The 21,586-nt window shown below is 46.8% G+C and overlaps 1 protein-coding gene across 1 annotated transcript in view; it reads right to left on the bottom strand.

Moving 5' to 3' along the window:
- The window catches only part of AGO2 (argonaute RISC catalytic component 2), a 56,713-nt gene extending 47,973 nt beyond the window's left edge, over positions 1-8,740 (bottom strand). The window contains exon 1 of the mRNA XM_065669021.1: positions 8,452-8,740. Within this exon, the coding sequence (XP_065525093.1) occupies positions 8,452-8,482 (31 nt within the window). The 5' untranslated portion in view covers positions 8,483-8,740. The remainder of the gene's footprint in view (positions 1-8,451) is intronic.
- Between the last annotated feature and the right edge of the window lie 12,846 nt (positions 8,741-21,586).

The following is a 21,586-nucleotide window of genomic DNA, read 5'->3' on the forward strand; positions in this document are numbered from 1 at the left end:
CGCTGTAAAACCAGGAGAGTTTCAAAGATGCATCTCCAAGCTCCCCAGGATGACAAAGAAACGTAGAATGGTTTGGGCTGGAAAGGACCTTAAAGCTCATCCAGTTCCAACCCCCTGCCACCGGCAAGGACACCCTCCACTAGAACAGGTTGCTCCAGGCCTTGTCCAGCCTGGCCTTGAACACTGCCAGGGATGGAGCATTTACCATTTCTTTGGGCAACCTGTGCCAGCACCTAATCTCCCTCACATTAAAGAACTTCTGCCTTATATGTATATAAGGCAGAATATATATATACACACAAGGGGTGATGGGTTCAAACTGAAACAGGGGAAGTTCAGGTGTATATATATATATATATATATATATGTGTGTATACACACACACACGCACACATATATATATACACCTGAACTTCCCCTGTTTCAGTTTGAACCCATCACCCTTTGTATCTATCGCCACATCCCCTGATGAAGAGCTCCTCTCCAGCATCCCTGTAGGCTCCCTTCAGACACTGGAAGCTGCTCTAAGGTCCCCACGCAGCCTTCTCTTCTCCAGGCTGAACAGCCCCAGTGTTCTCAGCCTGTCTCCATACCTGCTGAAATTAACTGATTCAACAAAAGACTGAAGACTTCATTTTTGCTCTGCAGCCCCTTTGCTTCAGTCACACCTGGACACAGGTTGGAATGAGAGACAGTGATACATAAAATTTACGTATTCTTTAAACACGTGGTTTGATTTATATGTGTTTGATGGAATTATGTGCTATGTGACTTAATGATTCCCGCAGGTGAAACAGTTAACATTAAGCATATTCTCCACCTTCTGATTATAAAGCGACTTGTACAAGGGAATGTAATCAGGTTGTTGCCAGAAAAGCTGTTTGGAAAGCCATGTGGAGCTCAAAACAGTGCAGATGTATGTAGTGATTCTGTATTAACTGAGAAGTTAAATATTTTAACACTTCTCTCAAAGACAGAGACTTTCACGACTCCAGAGCTATCATGGCATATATTAACACTGGGACCCAGACCATAACAACTTCACTTCAAGCAGTAATAAGCCCACATACAACTTAAGCTGGTGTAAGACAGAACTAGCACTGAAAAAGAAGTCCTGCCTTCACGCAGCTGTTCAGTCTGCCCTGTGATCCCCAAACCTGTGTTACCATGAGCATTCCTGCAGAGAAGCAAAGCAGCTAGAACTAAATAGGAGGGGGCATAAAACACAGAATGGTTTGGGTTGGAAGGGACCTTAAAGCTCATCCAATTCCAACCCCCTGCCATGGGCAGGGACACCTTCCACTAGAGCAGGTTGCTCCAAGCCCCTGTGTCCAACCTGGCCTTGAACACTGCCAGGGATGGGGCAGCCACAGCTTCTCTGGGCACCCTGTACCAGTGCCTCAGCACCCTCACAGGGAAGGATTTCTTCCTAATACCTAATCTAAATCTCCCCTTTTTCAGTTTAAAGCCATTTCCCCTTGTTCCACTACTACTTGCTCTTAGGAAAAGTCCCTCTCCAATCCTCTCCATTCAACCTTCATTAAATAGGCAACTGAAAAATAAAACTCTTCTTTGCTGAAAGTAGATTTTAAAGCTGTCCATGTGTCAGCCTGCAGTTTTACGTTCATCTTGAGCCAGCCTAATCCAGCCCGGCTGCAGAGAGACATGGCCATGCAGGCGTTAGTGTGGGAGGCTGCCTTGCGCAGTGTTGGGCAGACAAGTCCCTTTCATTCTTTGCCTTCAGAGGGACTTTTTGCAAGAGCATGTAGTGATAGAATAAGGGGGAATGGCTTTAAACTGACAGAGGAGAGAGTGAGATGAGATCTCAGCCAGAAGTTCTTCCCTGTGAGGGTGGTGAGGCAGGGGCTGGAACTGGATGAGCTTTAAGGTCCCTTCCAACACAAACATTTTGCTATGATCAAAACCTACAACAAAGACAAGACACAACTGAGCAGCACTGGCGAAAAACAGAAGAGGACACATTACAACAGGATAGAAAGAACTACTCTTAATGTATCTGTGAATAAAAAATAAATGAAAACCTGTTTCACAACCCAAATACAATTTGGCAGCACTATGGAGAGCTCAAAGAGAACTTAATTCAAAACGCATCACTGATGGCAGCAAGAAGGAAAAACATCAAAGCAAGCTTTGGACTGACTTGGTTATTTCATTACCAACAGTCCTTTCCCATCTAAATCACTGCTTTGCTTCTACCTTGGCTGTGTCCAGGTTTTTGAGGTCATACAGTTTAAAAACTACCCCAAACCTTCCTTTGTAGAAAGCCTGGTCACCAGGTACCACATGGCTCCACAACTGCAGCAATTCTGTAAGAAAGGGTATTTAGGAGAAGAGTTTTTCCCTAATAGAAAATGCAAAGAGAAATCACAGAAAGAGATGAAATAACGCTCACACTGAAACCTTTTCTTTAACAGCATTAAGTTTACTCTGGAAAAAAAGGAATAGTAAAAGTAAAACAAATTAAAATGGAAAAGTTAAAAAGAATTGCACTAACCTATGGTGCTCACTGAACACACTGAAAGACCTGTTAAAACAGTCATGAGCATACAAAACTATGGGCATTACCTCAGTCTGAGGATTTAAAAACCCACTTCCTGGACAGTACTAAAAAGTCTCTTTGAAGCACTATTTCCTAGAAATGGCTACCAAAGAGAACTGTGTACTAACAAATTACTACTCTGGGGTAAGATAGGAGGTAAGACTGGGCTTGCCTAGTGTATCTGGGGATGATGTCTCTTGCTTTCCCAAGTTTGATAGTATAAAGCATAAAAGAAATGTTTAAGTTCAACTCCGGGTACTACAATAAGTATGGAAAGAAATCAAAAAGCCCCTGCACTGAGCTGTAAAGTGCTGCACTTCCCTAGTCAATAGGACAGGAGATATTTCACATTCTAGAGAGCTGCTTTTGTGTGTACATCAGAAAGGATGCACGACACTAAAGCAAAGTAATTGGACAATGCATGGAACAGATCCCTACCCACAGACACTACAGTTAAAGCTACGTAATATTTTCCACCAGCTATTTTTTTCCTAGTTCGTAACTTACCAAAAATAAGATACTGGAGGTGGATTTTTCTTCATTTTCAAATGTAGTGATATTTTCTGGTAGGCTGAGTATTAGAAATTCCAGCACTAAAAATACGCACAAGTATTCTGCTAAAATGTGAAATGAGGCAATATACAACAGAACTGTGACAAGTCTTACAAGTTTTGTACAGCTGTTGTCAGCACATGCTCAGCCAACACAAAACACACTTTCATTAGGCATGTAAAGCTCCTAATTAGTTCGAACTGTGTATGTTTGCAAAGCCAATTCAGCAGTTAGAAGTTTACTGCGTTCATCAACCTGATGCCTGCAATTTCTGGAAGGCCAGAAGTATTTAGAAGGGCTGTTTCTTTGAACGGAAAACTCTTTCCCTCCTGCACTGTTCTAAGTGGGTAGAAGAAAGTTGGGGCTGTTCAGCCTGGATGAGAAAAGCTGTGTGGAAACCTCAGAGCAGTCTTCCGGTATCTGAAGGGGGCTACAAAGATGCTGGAGAGGGGCTCTTCATCAGGGACCATAGCAATAGGACAAGGGGTGATGGGTTCAAACTGAAGAAAGGGAAGTTCAGGTTAGAGATAAGGAAGAAGTTCTTTACTGTGAGGGCAGTGAGGCACTGGCACAGGTTGCTCAAAGAAGTGGTGAATGCTCCATCCCTGGCAGTGTTCAAGGCCAGACCGGACAGAGCCTTGGGTGACATGGTCTAGCATGAGGCATCCCTGCCCATGGTGGAAGGATTAGATGTGGATGAGCTTAAGGTCCTTTCCAACCCAAACAATTCTGTGATTCTAAGAACAGACCATGATAATCTAAGACATCATCTCTTACAGAGTTAAAGCACTGAACTCCCTTTCCCTCTGAAACAGAGGAAGAGTGGTGGCAACAGCAGGGCATGAGAGGGTGTACAAATTGTCAAAGCTGTACTTCCCTGGAAGTCAGGAAGGTTTGGCTGTTCCTCTGTACTCTTTCTATATCCATTACAACACACCACTGAGTATGTATGAGTACATGACAATCCTGCCAAAGTGAGTAACTTCAAGACAAGGGAAAACTAAGTGTACAAAATCCCATGTAACTGCAGCCAGTGAGAGAATCACTGCTGAAAAACAAAGTTTCACTTTTCAGATAGCAAATAATACGCTTCAGGAAGCAAAGGAGAAAGTCTGGTTCACACGTATGACAACATCAATTATCTTTTCATCAAATGACTACCTCATCTTTAAGCTACCTTAAGCCTACACAGCTAACTGAAACAACACCACACAATCTTTCTCTTCCTTAGGAAATCACACTGGCCACAACAGCAATACACGTAAAAAAGTTAACACTGGTTTTTGCAGGTTGTAATGTTGCCAATCCAATTCAAATTTCAGGAAAAATTCTCAGGGAAAAATTAAGAGAGCTGAAGCTGTACATTAAGTTCTTATTTCCTCTTCTATGTGTGGCAGCTTACTATGAATTTCAACACAATCTGATGTCTAAAATTAAGGCAAAGAAACTGAGCAGCTCTGTGATACCTGCAGAGCTGGCACAGTAAGAGCAGGTCCAGAGCCATTCCCGAAAGAATACAAGAAACCTTTCCACGAGAAGGACAGACCCTTGACAGGCACACAGGAGTTCTTGCTGCTACTGGTGTGTGAGCTAAGAGGATGCTGGTGAAGTTAAATTCCATAAGGCCACAGGATGCCATTTCTACTACCCCAGGCAAGGCATGAGCACACCCTTCATGGCACCACGTTTTAGGACTAGGGAGTCCTAAAGAGAATCAACATCTAACCATCATGTACCTTCAATATATGGGAGTTAAAAACAAGTACACACACTGAAAAATGAGAGACTTAAAAGCTACAACAGCCTATTAACAATTCTAAAGAGGTAATTTCCAACTAAATGACAAGTGAGAAAATAACCTCAATTTCACTAGTTTGATAGAGGGCTCAAAATCATTTCTTGCGCTAGAAAAAGGTTCTATTTTACATGCAAAGCCATAACGCCCTTCACAAAGACACTCTTCTTCAGACAACTGCTGCTTCTACAATAAACCAAGACCTTGAGCAGCAGACAAAAATCAAATATCCTTTCACAGAATTAAAAGAGAATCTATAGCAGGCAAATTCAGAATCTGTAACTACATGAACACCAAGCAGTGCAAGTTCCAGAAGTTTAGACAAGTGTTAATCAATGCTTTAAAGTGACGGGATTTTTATTACGCTGCTTTGACATTTTTCTGCCCTTCTACAAAAACGTGTAACAAAATGCAGCAGTATCAAACTTCTTAATTAAAGAATATCATTTTCAGATTACTTTTCAGTGTTTTGAAGGCAAAACTAAAGCACATGTATGTAATGTTTCAGCTAATTCAATGCCAAGTCAAGAACTCAAACAGTGTCTGGGAAAAGGGAGCAAGGATCATAGGTTTTCTAACCACAAACCCAGTGATTTCAGGTTGTCCCCTTTTGTATGAAATAAGCTTACTCCCAGTGTAACAGCATGTTAGAACAAAGTTTCCACGCTCAGCAGCAATCTTCTGAACTTAGTCAGATACAGCCTTCTAACTTGCTTTGTACTGTGTCCAGAAAAAGAATGAAGATGAAAATAGCAAACCCTGCAGCACATTGAGCGATTACACTGGCAAGAGGCCACCACCACAGGCACCCTCAGAGCAGGGCTGGCTGCAGTGTCCAGTTTGGCAACAGGAGCTAGAAGAGCAAAGTAGCTTCTATGCAGCAGCAACGTGCAGAGAAGCAAACGGCGGCAAGATCTAAGTTGGAGGAGATATGAATGGAGCATTTACGCGGTGTCGAGGATGTGCTGACAGACATGTAGAGGCTGAGCTCTTGTGCATTCATGGCAGCTGCAGCTCAGTGAATGGCTGTAAACCACACTTCTTGCTCACTCCTCTGAGCAGGATTTCAGCACGCTTTGATTTTATAGGTATCAGATTCACATATGGAAGGGAACTTGCACTGGCAGCTCACAGGGCACACGTAGCCTTACACAAGGGCACTAAGCATACTGCTGACAGTCCCTGTTTCCAGAGTGGTTCACACTACAGGCCAGCTCTCTTAAAATACACTACTCAAATTTGGTGGAACAGGAAGCTGTCTGGACTGCTAGAAGCCACTGAGCTAAGGCTCTCTATGGATGATTTCACAGGAAGGAAACGGAGAGCCTCATGATGTAGAGAACAACTTGCAGCTCATACCCCAGAACAGACACCGCCACTGCCCAGCTCTGCGCAGGGGGAAAGGGCTGAGCCACGGAGATAAACTAGGAAGTAAACAAGACAGAAGATGAGCTTGGCTGGAGGGAAGCGAATAATACCAGGAGGCTGAGACACACACCACTAACACGCAGTAATGTAGGATTCTGTGTAAGTATAATGGTTGTTCTACCAAGAGCCCGAGGTTAAGAGAAAGTTGTTCCAGTAAGAGGAAAATACCCTTACACACTGAACATGGGCCCCTGATGGTAAACAGCAGCAACCAACGCTGGTGGGTGTGCGTGTAAGATCATTCCAAGTGAAAAGGACAGTGGCAGGGTCAGGTACAGAGCAAATAAAAGCAGATAAAGAGACTCCCACACATAAATCCACTCTCAGCACATGCACTGGTGATATTTTCAGTTATTTGCCTCCTTATGTACAGTTTCAACATAGATGTACCGCCAAGAGGTGAACATCACAGCCTCAGCAACAGCAGCATAATCTGAGCACTGTGAATACCTGCAAATTGAAAGTATACCTGTACCTGAGCAAGATAACGTGGCACTAGAAGTCACCAAATGATTACATCGATAGTGATACCCACTTATGAGTGCTGAAATGTGCACATGATGTTACACATGACAGCAAAGTCTTGAACACCAATCTGGATACACAGAGCTGCACAGACCTATCTTCCTGGTGTGTCTAAAGTCTTCGGGCACTGTAGAAAGAAAAGGAGGAAAGGAAAATCCAGAGGAGCTGTACTCTAAGAGGAAAGCAATAATCCTGATTGTCTGTCTTGATTCTTCGATCAGAGGAGAAAAGAAGACAGCACCTAAGATCTTAAGATAGGAATGCCCTTACAGTAGGAACATTTGTAACAGAAGCAGTAACAGACATCTCAGTTACAGGTCCTGCATTTCACTACACTGTTCTTTGATAGATTAGCCCACTAAGGTGGAAGATTTTATGCAAAACTGTTGAGAACAGTAATATAAAACAAAGTTCCCCTTAGTTTGAAACTTTTCAAGAAGAAAACTAGGTATCAGTCACCCAAACACCATAATTCTTACACAGGAATTCTCACCACAGTAACAGCCTAACACCAAACAGAACAAACACCTCACAAACTCTATAGTCTCCCTAAATAATGTTAGATGTCCCTGAAGGAGTTGGTAACCTCTCTTCTTGTCCTCTGCTCACAGACTTCATTACATGACAGAGCCTGAAGACATCTAAGGAAGCAGATAACCTCTTCCAGCCCTACCCGACATCTGGATACAGCTTTACCTACACCTAACCGCGGTTTACCCACACCTGAACACCACCACCGGCACAGCACACTCGCCGGCAAACACAGCCACAGCGGCCTGAACTTGTGCGCGCCCCGAGACGAGCACGGCAGGCAATCCCCGGAGGATGCAGCCGCGACGAGGATCTGCGAGGGAGGAAATGGAGACCCCGGTCCGCTCCGCGCTGCCAGCAGGAGGCTGGGCTGGCAGAACAGCGAGCGCCGGCCTGGGCAAGGCAGCACGTAGCGCACAGCCGAGGGGACACCCCGCGGACGGACCATGGAACGGGGAGGGGGGGGGAATCTCCGCCGCCTCCTCCCGCCCCAGCAGCGGCTCCCAGAGCCCCGAGAGGGAACCCCCCGGCGGGCAAAGGGCGCAGCGCCCCCGCCTCGGCCCCCTCACAGCCCCACCGGCCCTCAGGCCGGGGCCAGCCTCCCGCCGCGGCAGAGGGAGGGGAGAGGAGGGCAGGGGAAGGCGACCCTCCCCTAAGAGGGGCCTCCGGACACGCAGGCTCCGCTCACCGCCCTCCCCGAGGTGGCGGCCGTGGCCTGACCCCTCCTTCCCCGGCGAGCGCGGCCGGCCGCGGCCTCAGCCAGGCCCGAGCACGGCGAGGGGACCGGGGGGGGATCTCTGAGGGTCCTTCTCCCCCCGCACCGCCGGCCCTCGGCGCCTCGCTCGCTGAGGAGAAGGGGAGAGAGGGGCCGAGGCGGCCGCTGACGGGGCTCACGCCCGCGCTGACAGACGCCTCGTGCGCCCAGGGTCCCCGCTCCTCACACCACACGCGAACGGCCGCCGAGCGCAAACCCCGCCGCCCCTCGAAAGGGGACGAGCGAAGTGCTCGGGGAGAAGGGGGAAAGCCCGGAGGAGGGAAGGGAAAGCGGCCGCAGCCTCACCGGGTCCGGCGGAGGTGGCTCCCGGGTACATGTCTCCGTGTGCGGCGGCGGAGGCGGCGCCTCTCTCCAGGTCCCTACCGCGGCGGCAGCTCGAGGGGAGGGAAAAGGGGGGCGAAGGAGGCGAGCCCGAGCCCCGGCTGCGCTGCCGGGGGAAGGGGGAGGAGGAGAAGGAAGGGGAGGGAAAGGGGAGGAAAAGAAAAGGGAAAAGGAGGGAAAAATGAAAAGAAAGAGAGGAGGGAGCAGGGCGGCCCCGCGCCGCAGAGCCAGGGTCCGCGGCGGCGCTGGGGAGCGGGCCGGTGGGTGGGCAGAGGGGAGGAGCCGCGGGGTCACGGGGAAGGGGCGCTCCGCCCGCTGCCGGCCGCGCCGCCCTCCTGCCCGCGGGGCCCGCGCCGGCGGGGAGCGGAGCGGGCGGCCCGGCTGAGGGGCTCTGCGGCCCGGCCGGGCGGCCATGGCTCCGGTGCGCCTGCTGCTGCCCCCCGCACCAGGTCCACGGGATGGATCCGTCCCCAGCCCGGCCTCGCTACTCGGGCACGCTGGGTTTTGCTCCCGCAGCGTGCCGATGTGGCTAACCAGGCACCGGCCATGTGTAGCAGGAGCCTTTGTAGGCCCGGGAGTAGGATGAACCATGGCTTCTTTTAACCAAGCCTTTGCCTTAGGGAGGTGCAACATCAAACTGAAAGTGTATGTTGCCGCCGGGACTGCTAGAGATTCTTTCAGATCAAGAAACCTCGCAAAACCACTGTGTGCCTCTAGCTCTACCTCCCCTTTAAGGCAGTTTGCCCAGCTATGCATGCTTAAAAAGGATGCTGGAATGGGATCAGTTTTCCATGTACTGCTTGATCTTCAATGCCCTGTTTACCTGAGAATTAGATTTGATTGTTTCATTTTGGATAGGGCCCTGGGCAACACGGTCTAGTGGGAGGTGTCCCTGCCCATGGCAGGGGGTTGGAACTGGATGAGCTTTAAGGTGCCATCCAACCCAAAGCATTCTATGAGTTCTTTTATTTCACCCTACGAGGCAAAAACAGTACTGCTGTGAAAACCTCAGATCAGTCACCGTGTGGATCTCACACCTCTACACCATATCCAGTTTTTGTTGTACCTGAAACCTGGCTGTGGTGTGGTACCTTGCTGTTGTACAACCAGATAATCTGTCTGTATGTATATACAGGGTATACCAACTAGCTATAATGTTAAAGAGGTATTGATCAGTATGATGCACTGAGACACAGGAGATGTCAGATGATGATTCCTGTGGGAACTGTCATCCTTTTATAATCTCCTCATTGGCATCTCTTCCTTTCAGGAGGAGAAATAGGAAAACAAAATCAAACCTGCTAAGGAGGCAAAGAGCAAGTTAATGATGGTTGCTTCCACCAGAAGGTATTACCTACACAATTACAGGACAGCAGCTACGATCCAAACTTCCATTCACCTGCTCCATTTTGATGTGGAAGACTTTAGATACAAATCACACAGTTTTCTCATCCCAAAACACTCAAACCCCTTCAAAGTCAACTAAATTCCTTCAGTAAATGTTATCTGCCAAAGGCTGAAGCAAACATATGGCTTGTATAGTTAATTGATCAATTAACATCCTCCTTCATCAGTTCATATTTAGAATCATAGAATCACAGAATGGTTTGGGTTGGAAAGGACCTTAAGATCATCCAGTTCCAACCCCCCTGCCATGGGCAGGGACACCTCACACTAAACCATCCCACACAAGGCTCTGTCCAACCTGGCCTTGAACACTGCCAGGGATGGAGCACTCACAGCTTCTCTGGGCAACTCATTCCAGTGCCTCACCACCCTAACAGGAAAGAATTTCCTCCTTATATCCAATCTAAACTTCCCCTGCTTCAGTTTGAACCTGTTACCCCTTGTCCTATCTCTACAGTCCCTAATGAAGAGTCCCCCCTCCCCAGCATCCTTATAGGCCCCCTTCAGGTACTGGAAGGCTGCTATGAGGTCCCCACGCAGCCTTCTCTTCTCCAGGCTGAACAGCCCCAACTTCCTCAGCCTGTCTTCATACGGGAGGTGCTCCAGTCCCTGATCATCCTTGTGGCCTCCTCTTGGTCCAGCAGTTCCATGTCCTTTTTATGTTGAGGACACCAGAACTGCACACAATGCTCCAGGTGAGGTCTCACAAGAGCAGAGTAGAGGGGCAGGATCACCTCCTTTGACCTGCTGGTCACACTCCTTTTGATGCAGCCCAGGATACGGTTGGCTTTCTGGGCTGTGAGCACACACTGCCAGCTCATGTTCATTTTCTCATCGACCAGCACCTCCAAGTGCTTCTCTGCAGGGCCGCTCTGAATCTCGTCTCTGCCCAACCTGCATCTGTGCCTGGGATTTCTCCGACCCAGGTGTAGGAGGGATCTGAAGGGATATAGAGGCATCTCCCTGTTTCAGTTACATCAGTTTATGTTTACTCTTCGCTTTGGCTCATACTTGTGGATGTTCAAGGGTTGCTATTAACAGCTCAGCTTTCATTTCAAGTGAGCTGTTCCTGAAACCATTGTCACCACTAGAGTTTCCACTGGAGTGATTTTGGATATGTCTGCATTCCAAGCTCCTCAAGTTGCTGGAAAGTAAAGACTTACCAGTAACTATAAACAAATAAAGGACCAAATCATGGGTCAGCTTCAGTTCTAGAGTAAAGCCAAGCAGCTCTAGTAAAATTAGAAGCAAGGGAGCTGGCAATGGGATTGCTGTTTTCCTCTCTGTGAGGAGCTGGGCAACATTTTTGCTCAGCCACCAATAGTTTCTGGTTTGTGCTCTATAACTTACTGGAGGCTGAAAATGGGGGTGGAGAAATCCCCCCAAAAAGCCAGAAGAGAGTTATCTAAGGCAAATTTGGCCTTTCTGCTCTATTAGATATTAGTAAATGCTGAGGTGACAGGAAACCACGCAGTCCGTGTATCAACATCTGTTTTTATATATTACATTTAAATCAATCTTCTGATCTGATTAGGAAGATAACTCCCTCTGACATTATGCATACTGTCATGCCTGTTAGAGCCTGTACAAGAGAGAATAAATACACGCTGTAGGGTTCTAGAAAAATCCACTTGACTACTTTGGTTACTGCCTGGCAGCACTGAGCTAACCTCCATCAGATTGTGTTAATAGGCATGTGGAATGAGAATATAGCGTTCCAGGGAAATGGCCATCTCTGACAAACCCCAAATTGTCCCACTGTGGGACATACAAACACAAATAATTCTGTCTCATCTTAGAATCATAGAATCACAGAATGGTTTGGGTTAGAAAGGACCTTAAGATCATCCAGTTCCAACCCCCCTGCCATGGGCAGGGACACCTCACACTAAACCATGCCACCCAAGGCTCTGTCCAACCTGGCCTTGAACACTGCCAGGGATGGAGCACTCACAGCTTCTTTGGGCAACCCATTCCAGTGCCTCACCACCCTCACAGTAAAGAACTTCTTCCTTATATCCAGTCCAAATTTTCTCTGTTTAAGTTTGAACCCATTACCCCTTGTCCTGTCACTACAGTCCCTAATGAAGAGTCCCCCTCCAGCATCCTTATAGCCCCCTTCAGATACTGGAAGGCTGCTATGAGGTCCCCACACAGCCTTCTCTTCTCCAAGCGGAACAGCCCCAACTTTCTCAGCCTATCTTCATACGGGAGGTGCTCCAGTTCCCTTGATCTTCCTCGTGGTCTCTTCTGGACTTTTTCCAACTTGTTCCATATCCTTTTTATGTTGAGGACATCAGAACTGTGCACAGTACTCCAAGTCAGGTCTCATGAGAGCACAGCAGATGGGCAGGATCGACCGTTTTATATCATTCTTGTGAAATCCTGTCCTGAAAGCAGGAATCAGTGAAGCTCACGTGCTGAAGGGATGCACCCACATGGAACTTCATCTGACACCTGACTTAGTTGCAAAAGAAAAGAACAAGAAGTAAATGATGGTACTTTGCTAGCAGTTTGACAATAACAAGCTATCAAGCAACAGAAGATAGGTGAAATATCACTGGAGGTTTCCCAAAACACTGGATGTATATCCCACATTTCATTCAGGCTCCACAGGATACTCTGGAATTGATTACAGAAACACCCTGGAAAAACAGAGATCCCAAACCCAGCAATTAATACCTGGAACATCCTAGAGTGCAATACACTTGCATTGATTTAAAGCTGATTTTTGTGGATTTAGAACTTCATAAGGAAAAGAGCTTATGACTGTTTATACAGGACTGCAGACGTGTACAGTCAGTTAAATACTAGGTTATTTAAGCCCAGTTTTCTCCTGTAGAATTCCTGCTGTGCCTCCAGGCTGTTTTCATGCTACTATACACTTCCAGCAGCATTTCTGTGTTACTGGGGAGAGTTCCAGCTCTCTTCCACCTCCGATCACACACTCACTTTGGGCCATGTCACTTGCTTTATTTCTAATGCTTTCTGTCACTGACAGTTGTAGTTTTGGAGCACAGTGAAACCTGATTATGTCTTAGTGGGCAATTCCACCCAAAAATGACCTCAGTTCTTGAAAAGGTTTGGGTTGAAAGAGCAGTTTGAAAGCTTTCTTTTATACATGCTATTTATATGTGATACTAACAATTATAGAGTGGGATAAGAACAACTGCTTAAACATTTAAATCAGGTTTCTTTAAAGGAAAAAAGAAAGAAGTGACTGTTGGACACAATACCCATCAGAAGTGCTGGATTTCAAGCTGGTATTTCCCAGAACTGATATCTCTCAAAGAATAAATTATTAGTTTTGGAAAAACAGAGCGTTTTCTAACCATTTTGGAAGCAAAATTTAGTATTTAGGAACCGCTTTAAAAATAATTTATACCAGCAATGGCAATCTGGGGTAAATATTTTATCTACAAACAGGCTAGTGACAAATGATACGTCTTTTCGTGAGAAGAGATACATTGGTCTAAAGATCCTTCCCTTTTTTAAACTAAATTAATCAATCCCCCTCGTTTATAAATGGCTTTTAGTCATTGAGAACAATGGTACAGTGGCAAAAAAATGTACTCAGAGCAGAAAGAGCTATATTTTATTCTTAACTCAGAGGGGATTTAAGCTCAAACTTTCCAGCCCTCAACTGGTCTGGCTTTTAAGATGTTATCCCAGAGTGCTTGCATTAGACCTCTCACATATTCCGTGTTCTGCTTTGCATATAAAATCAGACCAGAAGTGAAGTAGACTGCGACTCTGTGATCTGATGTGTTCACATGGTTACAAAGACTTTGAGGGTTCTGGTGCCCTCCTCATGGACTGTTCATTATTTTACAATTACTGATTTCATCCAAATTAATGCCTGGCAGAGGGACCGAAACCTGATTTTTGTCCTTTTACTGCTGTAATTACTAAGCTACAAAGCCACATTTGATTCCTTTTGCCAAATCAATTGCAATATTTATTTTAAAACCCCCCAAACTATTTCTTTTATTACATTGTTAACTTCAGTTCACTCAAGAAAGTTTTCTGACTGATGAGGACCAGCAATACAAACACTATGAAAAACATACAGCACCACCTATTGGGGATATGTTATGTACGCTGATTATTACAGTTTTAAGTAGTAGCTGAGTTTTGTTCTTTGTTGTAATGATAAAATCACAGACTCCACGAAGTTGCAAAAGACCTTTAAGATCATCAGGGCCAAACTTTACCCCAGCACCCACCACTAAACCATGTCACTGAGGGCCTTATATACATGGTTTTTGAACACTTGCAGGGATGGTGACTCCAGCATGCCCTGGGCAGCCTGTTCCATTGCCTGAGCACCCTCTCAGTAAAGAAATTGTTCCTAATCTCCAATCTAAACCTCCCCTGGCATAGCTTGAGGCAGTTCCCTCTTGTCCTATCACTTGTCACCTGGGGGAAGAGACTGACCCTACCTCACTCCAACCTCCTGTCAGGCAGTTGTAGGGAGTGACGAGGTTCCCCCTGAGCCTTCTCTTCTCCAGACTGAACCTCCCAGGTCATAGAATCATAGAATAGTTCGGGTTGGAAAGGACCTCAAGATCATCCAGTTCTGCCACGGGCAGGGACACCTCACACTAAACCATCCCACACAAGGCTTCATCCAACCTGGCCTTGAACACCACCAGGGATGGAGCACTCACAACAGAATCCCACAGAATCACAGAATCCCAAGGGTTGGAAGGGACCTAAAAAGATCATCTAGTCCAACCCCCCTGCAAGAGCAGGGTAACCTACAGTACATCACACAGGAACTTGTCCAGGCGGGCCTTGAATATCTCCAGTGTAGGAGACTCCACAACCCCCCTGGGCAACCTGTTCCAGTGCTCTGTCACTCTTACAGTAAAGAAGTTCTTCCTGATGTTAACGTGGAACTTCCTATGTTCCAGTTTACACCCATTGCCCCTTGTCCTATCACTGGATATCACTGAAAAAAGCCTAGCTCCATCATCCTGACACCTACCCTTTACATATTTGTAAACATTGATGAGGTCACCCCTCAGTCTCCTCTTTTGCAAGCTAAAGAGACCCAGCTCCCTCAGCCTCTCCTCATAAGGGAGATGTTCCACTCCCTTAATCATCTTTGTGGCTCTGCGCTGGACTCCTTCAAGCAATTCCCTGTCCTTCTTGAACAGAGGGGCCCAGAACTGGACGCAATATTCCAGATGCGGCCTCACCAAGGCTGAGTAGAGGGGGAGGAGAACCTCTCTTGACCTACTAACCACTCCCTTTCTAATGCACCCTAAGATGCCATTTGCCTTCTTGGCCACAAGAGCACATTGCTGGCCCATGGTCATCCTCCTATCCACCAGGACCCCCAGGTCCCTTTCCCGTTCACTACTTTCCAGCAGGTCACCCCCCAACCTGTACTGGTACATGGGGTTGTTCTTCCCCAGATGCAAGACTCTACACTTGCCCTTGTTAAATTTCATCAAGTTTCTCCCCGCCCAACTCTCCAGCCTGCCCAGGTCTCGCTGAATGGCAGCACAGTCCTCTGGTGTGTCAGCCACTCCTCCCAGTTTTGTGTCATCAGCAAACTTGCTGAGGGTGCACTCAGTTCCCTCATCCAGGTCATTGATGAAAATATTAACCTCCCTGGGCAACCCATTCCAGTGCCTCACCACCCTAACAGGAAAGAATTTCCTCCTTATCTCCAATCTAAACTTCCCCTGTTTCAGTTTTAACCCGCTACCCCTTGTCCTATCACTACAGTCCCTGACGAAGAGTCCCTCCCCAGCATCCCTATAGGCCCCCTTCAGGTACTGGAAGGCTGCTATGAGGTCCCCACGCAGCCTTCTCTTCTCCAGGCTGAACAGCCCCAACTTCCTCAGCCTATCTTCATAAGGGAGGTAGGTGCTCCAGTCCCCTGATCATCCTCGTGGCCTCCTCTGGACTTGTTCCAGCAGTTCCATGTCCTTTTTATGTTGAGGACACCAGAACTGCACACAATGCTCCAGGGGAGGTCTCACAAGAGTAGAGGGGCAGGATCACCTCCTTCGACCTGTTGGTCACACTCCTTTTGATGCAGCCCAGGATACGGTTGGCTTTCTGGGCTGTGAGCGCACACTGAAGCCGGCTCATGTTCATTTTCTCATCGACCAGCACCCCCAAGTCCTTCTCTGCAGGGCCGCTCTGAATCTCTTCTTTGCCCAGTCTGTAGCTGTGCCTGGGATTGCGCCGACCCAGGTGTAGGACCTTGCACTTGTCGTGGTTGAACTTCATAAGGTTGGCATCAGCCCACCTCACAAGCGTGTCAAGGTCCCTCTGGATGGCATCCCTTCCCTCCAGCATATCAACCGGACCGCACAGCTTGGTGTCATCGGCAAACTTGCTGAGGGTGCACTCAATCCCACTGTCCATGTCAGCGACAAAGATGTTAGGCCGTTCACAGAATCACACAATCACAGAATCCCAAGGGTTGGAAGGGACCTAAAAAGATCATCTAGTCCAACCCCCCTGCAAGAGCAGGGTAACCTACAGTACATCACACAGGAACTTGTCCAGGCGGGCCTTGAATATCTCCAGTGTAGGAGACTCCACAACCCCCCTGGGCAACCTGTTCCAGTGCTCTGTCACTCTTACAGTAAAGAAGTTCTTCCTGATGTTAACGTGGAACTTCCTATGTTCCAGTTTACACCCATTGCCCCTTGTCCTATCACTGGATATCACTGAAAAAAGCCTAGCTCCATCATCCTGACACCTACCCTTCACATATTTGTAAACATTGTTGAGGTCACCCCTCAGTCTCCTCTTTTGCAAGCTAAAGAGACCCAGCTCCCTCAGCCTCTCCTCATAAGGGAGATGTTCCACTCCCTTAATCATCTTTGTGGCTCTGCGCTGGACTCCTTCAAGCAATTCCCTGTCCTTCTTGAACAGAGGGGCCCAGAACTGGACGCAATATTCCAGATGCGGCCTCACCAAGGCTGAGTAGAGGGGGAGGAGAACCTCTCTTGACCTACTAACCACTCCCTTTCTAATGCACCCTAAGATGCCATTTGCCTTCTTGGCCACAAGAGCACATTGCTGGCCCATGGTCATCCTCCTATCCACCAGGACCCCCAGGTCCCTTTCCCCTTCGCTACTTTCCAGCAGGTCAACCCCCAACCTGTACTGGTACATGGGGTTGTTCTTCCCCAGATGCAAGACTCTACACTTGCCCTTGTTAAATTTCATCAAGTTTCTCCCCGCCCAACTCTCCAGCCTGTCCAGGTCTCGCTGAATGGCAGCACAGTCCTCTGGTGTGTCAGCCACTCCTCCCAGTTTTGTGTCATCAGCAAACTTGCTGAGGGTGCACTCAGTTCCCTCATCCAGGTCATTGATGAAAATATTAACCTCCCTGGGCAACCCATTCCAGCGCCGGTCCCAGTACCGACCCCTGAGGAACTCCACTAGTCACAGACCTCCAGCTAGATTCTGCGCCATTGACCACAACTCTCTGCCTTCTTCCTTTCAACCAGTTCTCGATCCACCTCACTACTTGATCGTCAAGCCCACACTTCCTTAGCTTATCTATGAGGATGCTGTGGGAGACAGTATCAAATGCCTTACTGAAATCAAGAAAAACCACATCTACCGCTCTACCATCATCCCTCCACCTAGTCACTTCCTCATAGAAGGCTATAAGGTTGGTCATACATGACTTCCCCCTCATAAAACCATGTTGGCTGCTCTTAATGACCCCCTCATCCTTGATATGCCTAGTGATGGAGTCAAGAACAAGTTGTTCCATCATCTTTCCAGGGATGGAGGTAAGGCTGACCGGTCTATAATTACCCGGGTCCTCCTTCTTGCCCTTCTTATAGATTGGTGTGACCTTTGCCATCCGCCAATCCTCAGGCACCTCGCCCATTTCCCACGACTTACCAAAGATGATGGAAAGTGGCCTAGCAATGACCTCCGCCAGCTCCCTCAGCACCCGTGGGTGCATTCCATCCGGACCCATCGATTTACAGATGTCCAGTTTGCATAGCTGATCCCTAACCCAATCCTCATCTACCAAAGCAAACTCCTCCTTTGTCCTGACTCCTTCTGGGGCTATAGAAATCCGGGGCCCTCGGGGAGAGTCTGCAGGAGTAAAGACAGAGGCAAAGAAGGCATTCAGCACCTCTGCCTTCTTTATATCCTCTGTCTCCAGGGTACCCACTTCGTTCAGCAGTGGGCCTATATTGCCTCTTGTTTTAGTTTTATTTGCTATGTATTTGAAGAAGCCCTTTCTATTGTCTTTAACCCGACTAGCAAGATTGAGTTCCAAGGAGGCCTTAGCTGTCCTAATTGCCTCCCTACATCCTCTAACAACTGTCCTATATTCCTCCCAAGCGGCCAGCCCCTCCTTCCATAATCCATAGATTCTCCTTTTCCACTTGAGTTTGCCCAGCAGCTCCTTGTTTAACCACGCCGGTCTCCTAGATCCCTTACTTGACTTCCTACTCATTGGGACGCTCCGATCCTGAGCTTGGAAGAAGCGGTCCTTGAATGCTAACCCCATCACACTTGTGCTCCAAGCCCTGCATCAGCTCCATTGCCCTTCTCTGGTCCTGCTACAGCACCTCAATGTCTCTCTTGTAGTGAGGGGCCCAGAGCTGAACACAGGATTCAAGGTGCAGCCTCACCAGTGCCCAGTACAGGGAGACAACCACTGCCCTGGCCCTGCTGGCCACACCATTGCTGATACAGGCCAGGATACCACTGGCCTTCTTGGCTGCCTGGGCACAAGCTGCTCATGTTCAGGCAGCAACACCCCCCAGGTCCTTTTCCACCAAGCAGCTTTCCAGCTGCTCTTCCCCAAGCCTGGAGTGTTGCACGTGGTTGTTGTACCCCAAGTGCAGGACCCTGCACTTTCTGTTGTTGAACCTCATTCAATTTGCTGCAGCCCATCGATCCAGCCTGTCCGGAACCTTCCTACCCCTACCCTGTTGATGATGATCAATAACCTGAAGTTCCTTAGAATGTGGCTAACTGCCAAAAGCAGGAGATACAGGATTGTACAGACATTTGGATCCCGGTGCCAATGAAATAATAGACCATTTGAACAGTTTAAACAAGAAAAGAAAGTGCAACCTTGAGAGCTAAGAAAGAAAGAATCACTTTAGGAAGGTTAAAAGCACCAACAAAACAGTTAATCAAGAGCAGGGAAAGAGAAAGAAGATATCAACTAGTGAAAACCTCTTGAGTTTGACCACTGTGATGGCTACCAATGACCTTAGTCATGTTGTAACAATAAGGCATCAGCTCTGTAGTATGATATCCTCACAGCTCATTTAGGATGAAGTGTTAAGGGCTGACTGCTTTGCATATGTAGCGCTAATGACTGATAATGTGCAAGAGTGACTGTGACAATGACTGAGAGACCTGATTATTACTATGGAGTGCTTTCCTAATGAATATTAATGAATAGTAAAATTTTGCTTTACATTTTGAAACTGGCATTCCCAGCACAGCAAGCTCTAATTCTTTAAATGGTGCATATATACATACACACAATTCCTCCCCACTTACATACATACCACTGTAACAGTGCTTTGAAACAAGTTCATCTGCACATTGCTGATGTCTTCCTCTCTTGGCTGGTAAGTAATGCACAGGCACATCCAGCAAATCCCTGCCACAACTCCTGACCATCCTCTAAGTGTAAAATACCCGCTTTAGGGATGTTTCATACCCAAGTTACTTGTTTTGTTTATTACAAACACTCCTGTGCTATCGTGTAACACCTTGGTAGCAACAGAATTGTGTTGTCATCCTAAACCAGAACATTGATTTTCCTGGATCCAGTGCCAGGATCTCATCACCCTAGAAATAACTCACTACTCTGGAACTGTAGTATACATAGAAGCATTTTTAAGGTTTTTTTTAAGCCCCCATCTATTTGCTATAGATTCCCAGAACAGAGACTGTTCTGCTGCAAAAGGATAGTGGCGTGTTAAATACATAGTACAGTTACAGGATCAGAGGTGAAAATCATGTACCACTGCAAACTTCTAGACCTTAAGCATTGGTCTGCCTTGGAATTGAGCTTTGTCCATCAGCAAACCTGACTGGATATGGGATAGTAGGATTCAAAAAGCTTTGGGAAGCAGCAAACCTGGTTTAATTTTTAGTTTTCTTACTATGTAGTGATTTGGTTTCATCATCATTTATTGTGAGCCCCTACAGAGTAGCCTTATCAGTGTCACTTAATAGATGCAGCAAGACAGCCATGAAACAAGGATGCAGGCAAATCTCATTTAATGAATGTCTTTACCAACCAAAGCCTAAGCTTATATGAATGTCACATTTAAATTGTAGGACTTCATACTTCATATTTTAACAGTGCATCAGTATTTCAAACCATTTTTAGCTTAAGGACTGTTCTATCAGAACTGTTATCAGTGTTCTTCCTCACTCTGTTAGGGCCCATGCAAGTTTCCATTCCTACTTTCACCACTAAAGCAGGGTATGAAAAGCTGGCCCCAAGCATTCACCTTTCTTCAGAGCCACAAGCAAAACAACTGCTTGAGTACTGTCCCCAAATGTATTCCATTTCACTACAACAGAAGCCCTGGTTTCTGCTTCCTGATAGCTGCAATGTAGTTCTATACTATATATGACCTTCTTTCACAAGCAAATTATGACTGGTCTCTTATTAAGCCTCCAGTTTTGTTGCTTGTTTGCACACCAGCACTACTGACCTCCCAGGCCACCTTTATTGGTAAGTTCATTCGATTGGAAAGGCATCTTCTCTTTCCATGTTGCTATCTTTCAGCCAGGTCACCCCATGAACCTATTGGCACAGCTCTGAGTTCTTTAGCAAGAGAGGCTGTGGCAACACTGGAGTGAGGGACAGACAAGACAGGCTCCTGCAAGTCATTTGTGAAATCCCATCCTCAAGCACCTAACAATGACAGAGGCTCCGGGATATTACATCCTAATGGAATGATGCATTTATTTGCTACTTCGAGTAAGTTACTAAAAATGTAAACATTTGCCCTGTGCCTTGTATAAAACATTTAAGTAAATGCTTAAATTCAGAGCTGGTGACCCCACTAATAGGGTTAAGCACCCACAAGTTAACTGCTGCAGCACTCTGCATTTATCATCTACAGCAGTAAGCAGTCAGATCTTCATTCAGTGAAACTCCGTTTCCGATTGCAAGGAAGGGATGGATACACGAGGTCAAGTCCCTTTTGCCTACCTCAGTTTTTACTTGTAGTGGTCTAATAAATCCTTAGATTTTACTGAAGGAGCAGTACAGGAGTAGGTTGTTGTACACACTGTGCTGGTAATGGCAAATTGGCATTTGAGAGTTCTGAGCTTTCAGGCTTTTTGCAAATTCTTCACTAATTTTACTCCACCTTATTCTTCAAAGTTTGAATTATTTATCATAAAGAACGGTTTGGGTTGGAGGTCATCCAGTCCAGTCCCCCCTGCAACGAGCAGGAACATCTTCAACTACATCACATTGCCTAGGGCCCCGTCTAACCTGACCCTGAACATTTCCAGGCACAGGACATCCACCATCTCTCTGGATAACCTCTTCCAGTGTTTTACCACACTCATCATAAAATCTGTTTTCCTTGTATCTACTGTGAATCTCCCCCCTTTTAGTTTAAAATCATCACCCCTTGTCCCATCAGAACCTGCCCTGCTAGAAAGTCTGTGCCCGTCTTTCTTAAAACCCCTTTAAATA

This window comes from Lathamus discolor, chromosome 2, assembly GCF_037157495.1.
Source record: "Lathamus discolor isolate bLatDis1 chromosome 2, bLatDis1.hap1, whole genome shotgun sequence".
NCBI lineage: Eukaryota > Metazoa > Chordata > Aves > Psittaciformes > Psittacidae > Lathamus > Lathamus discolor.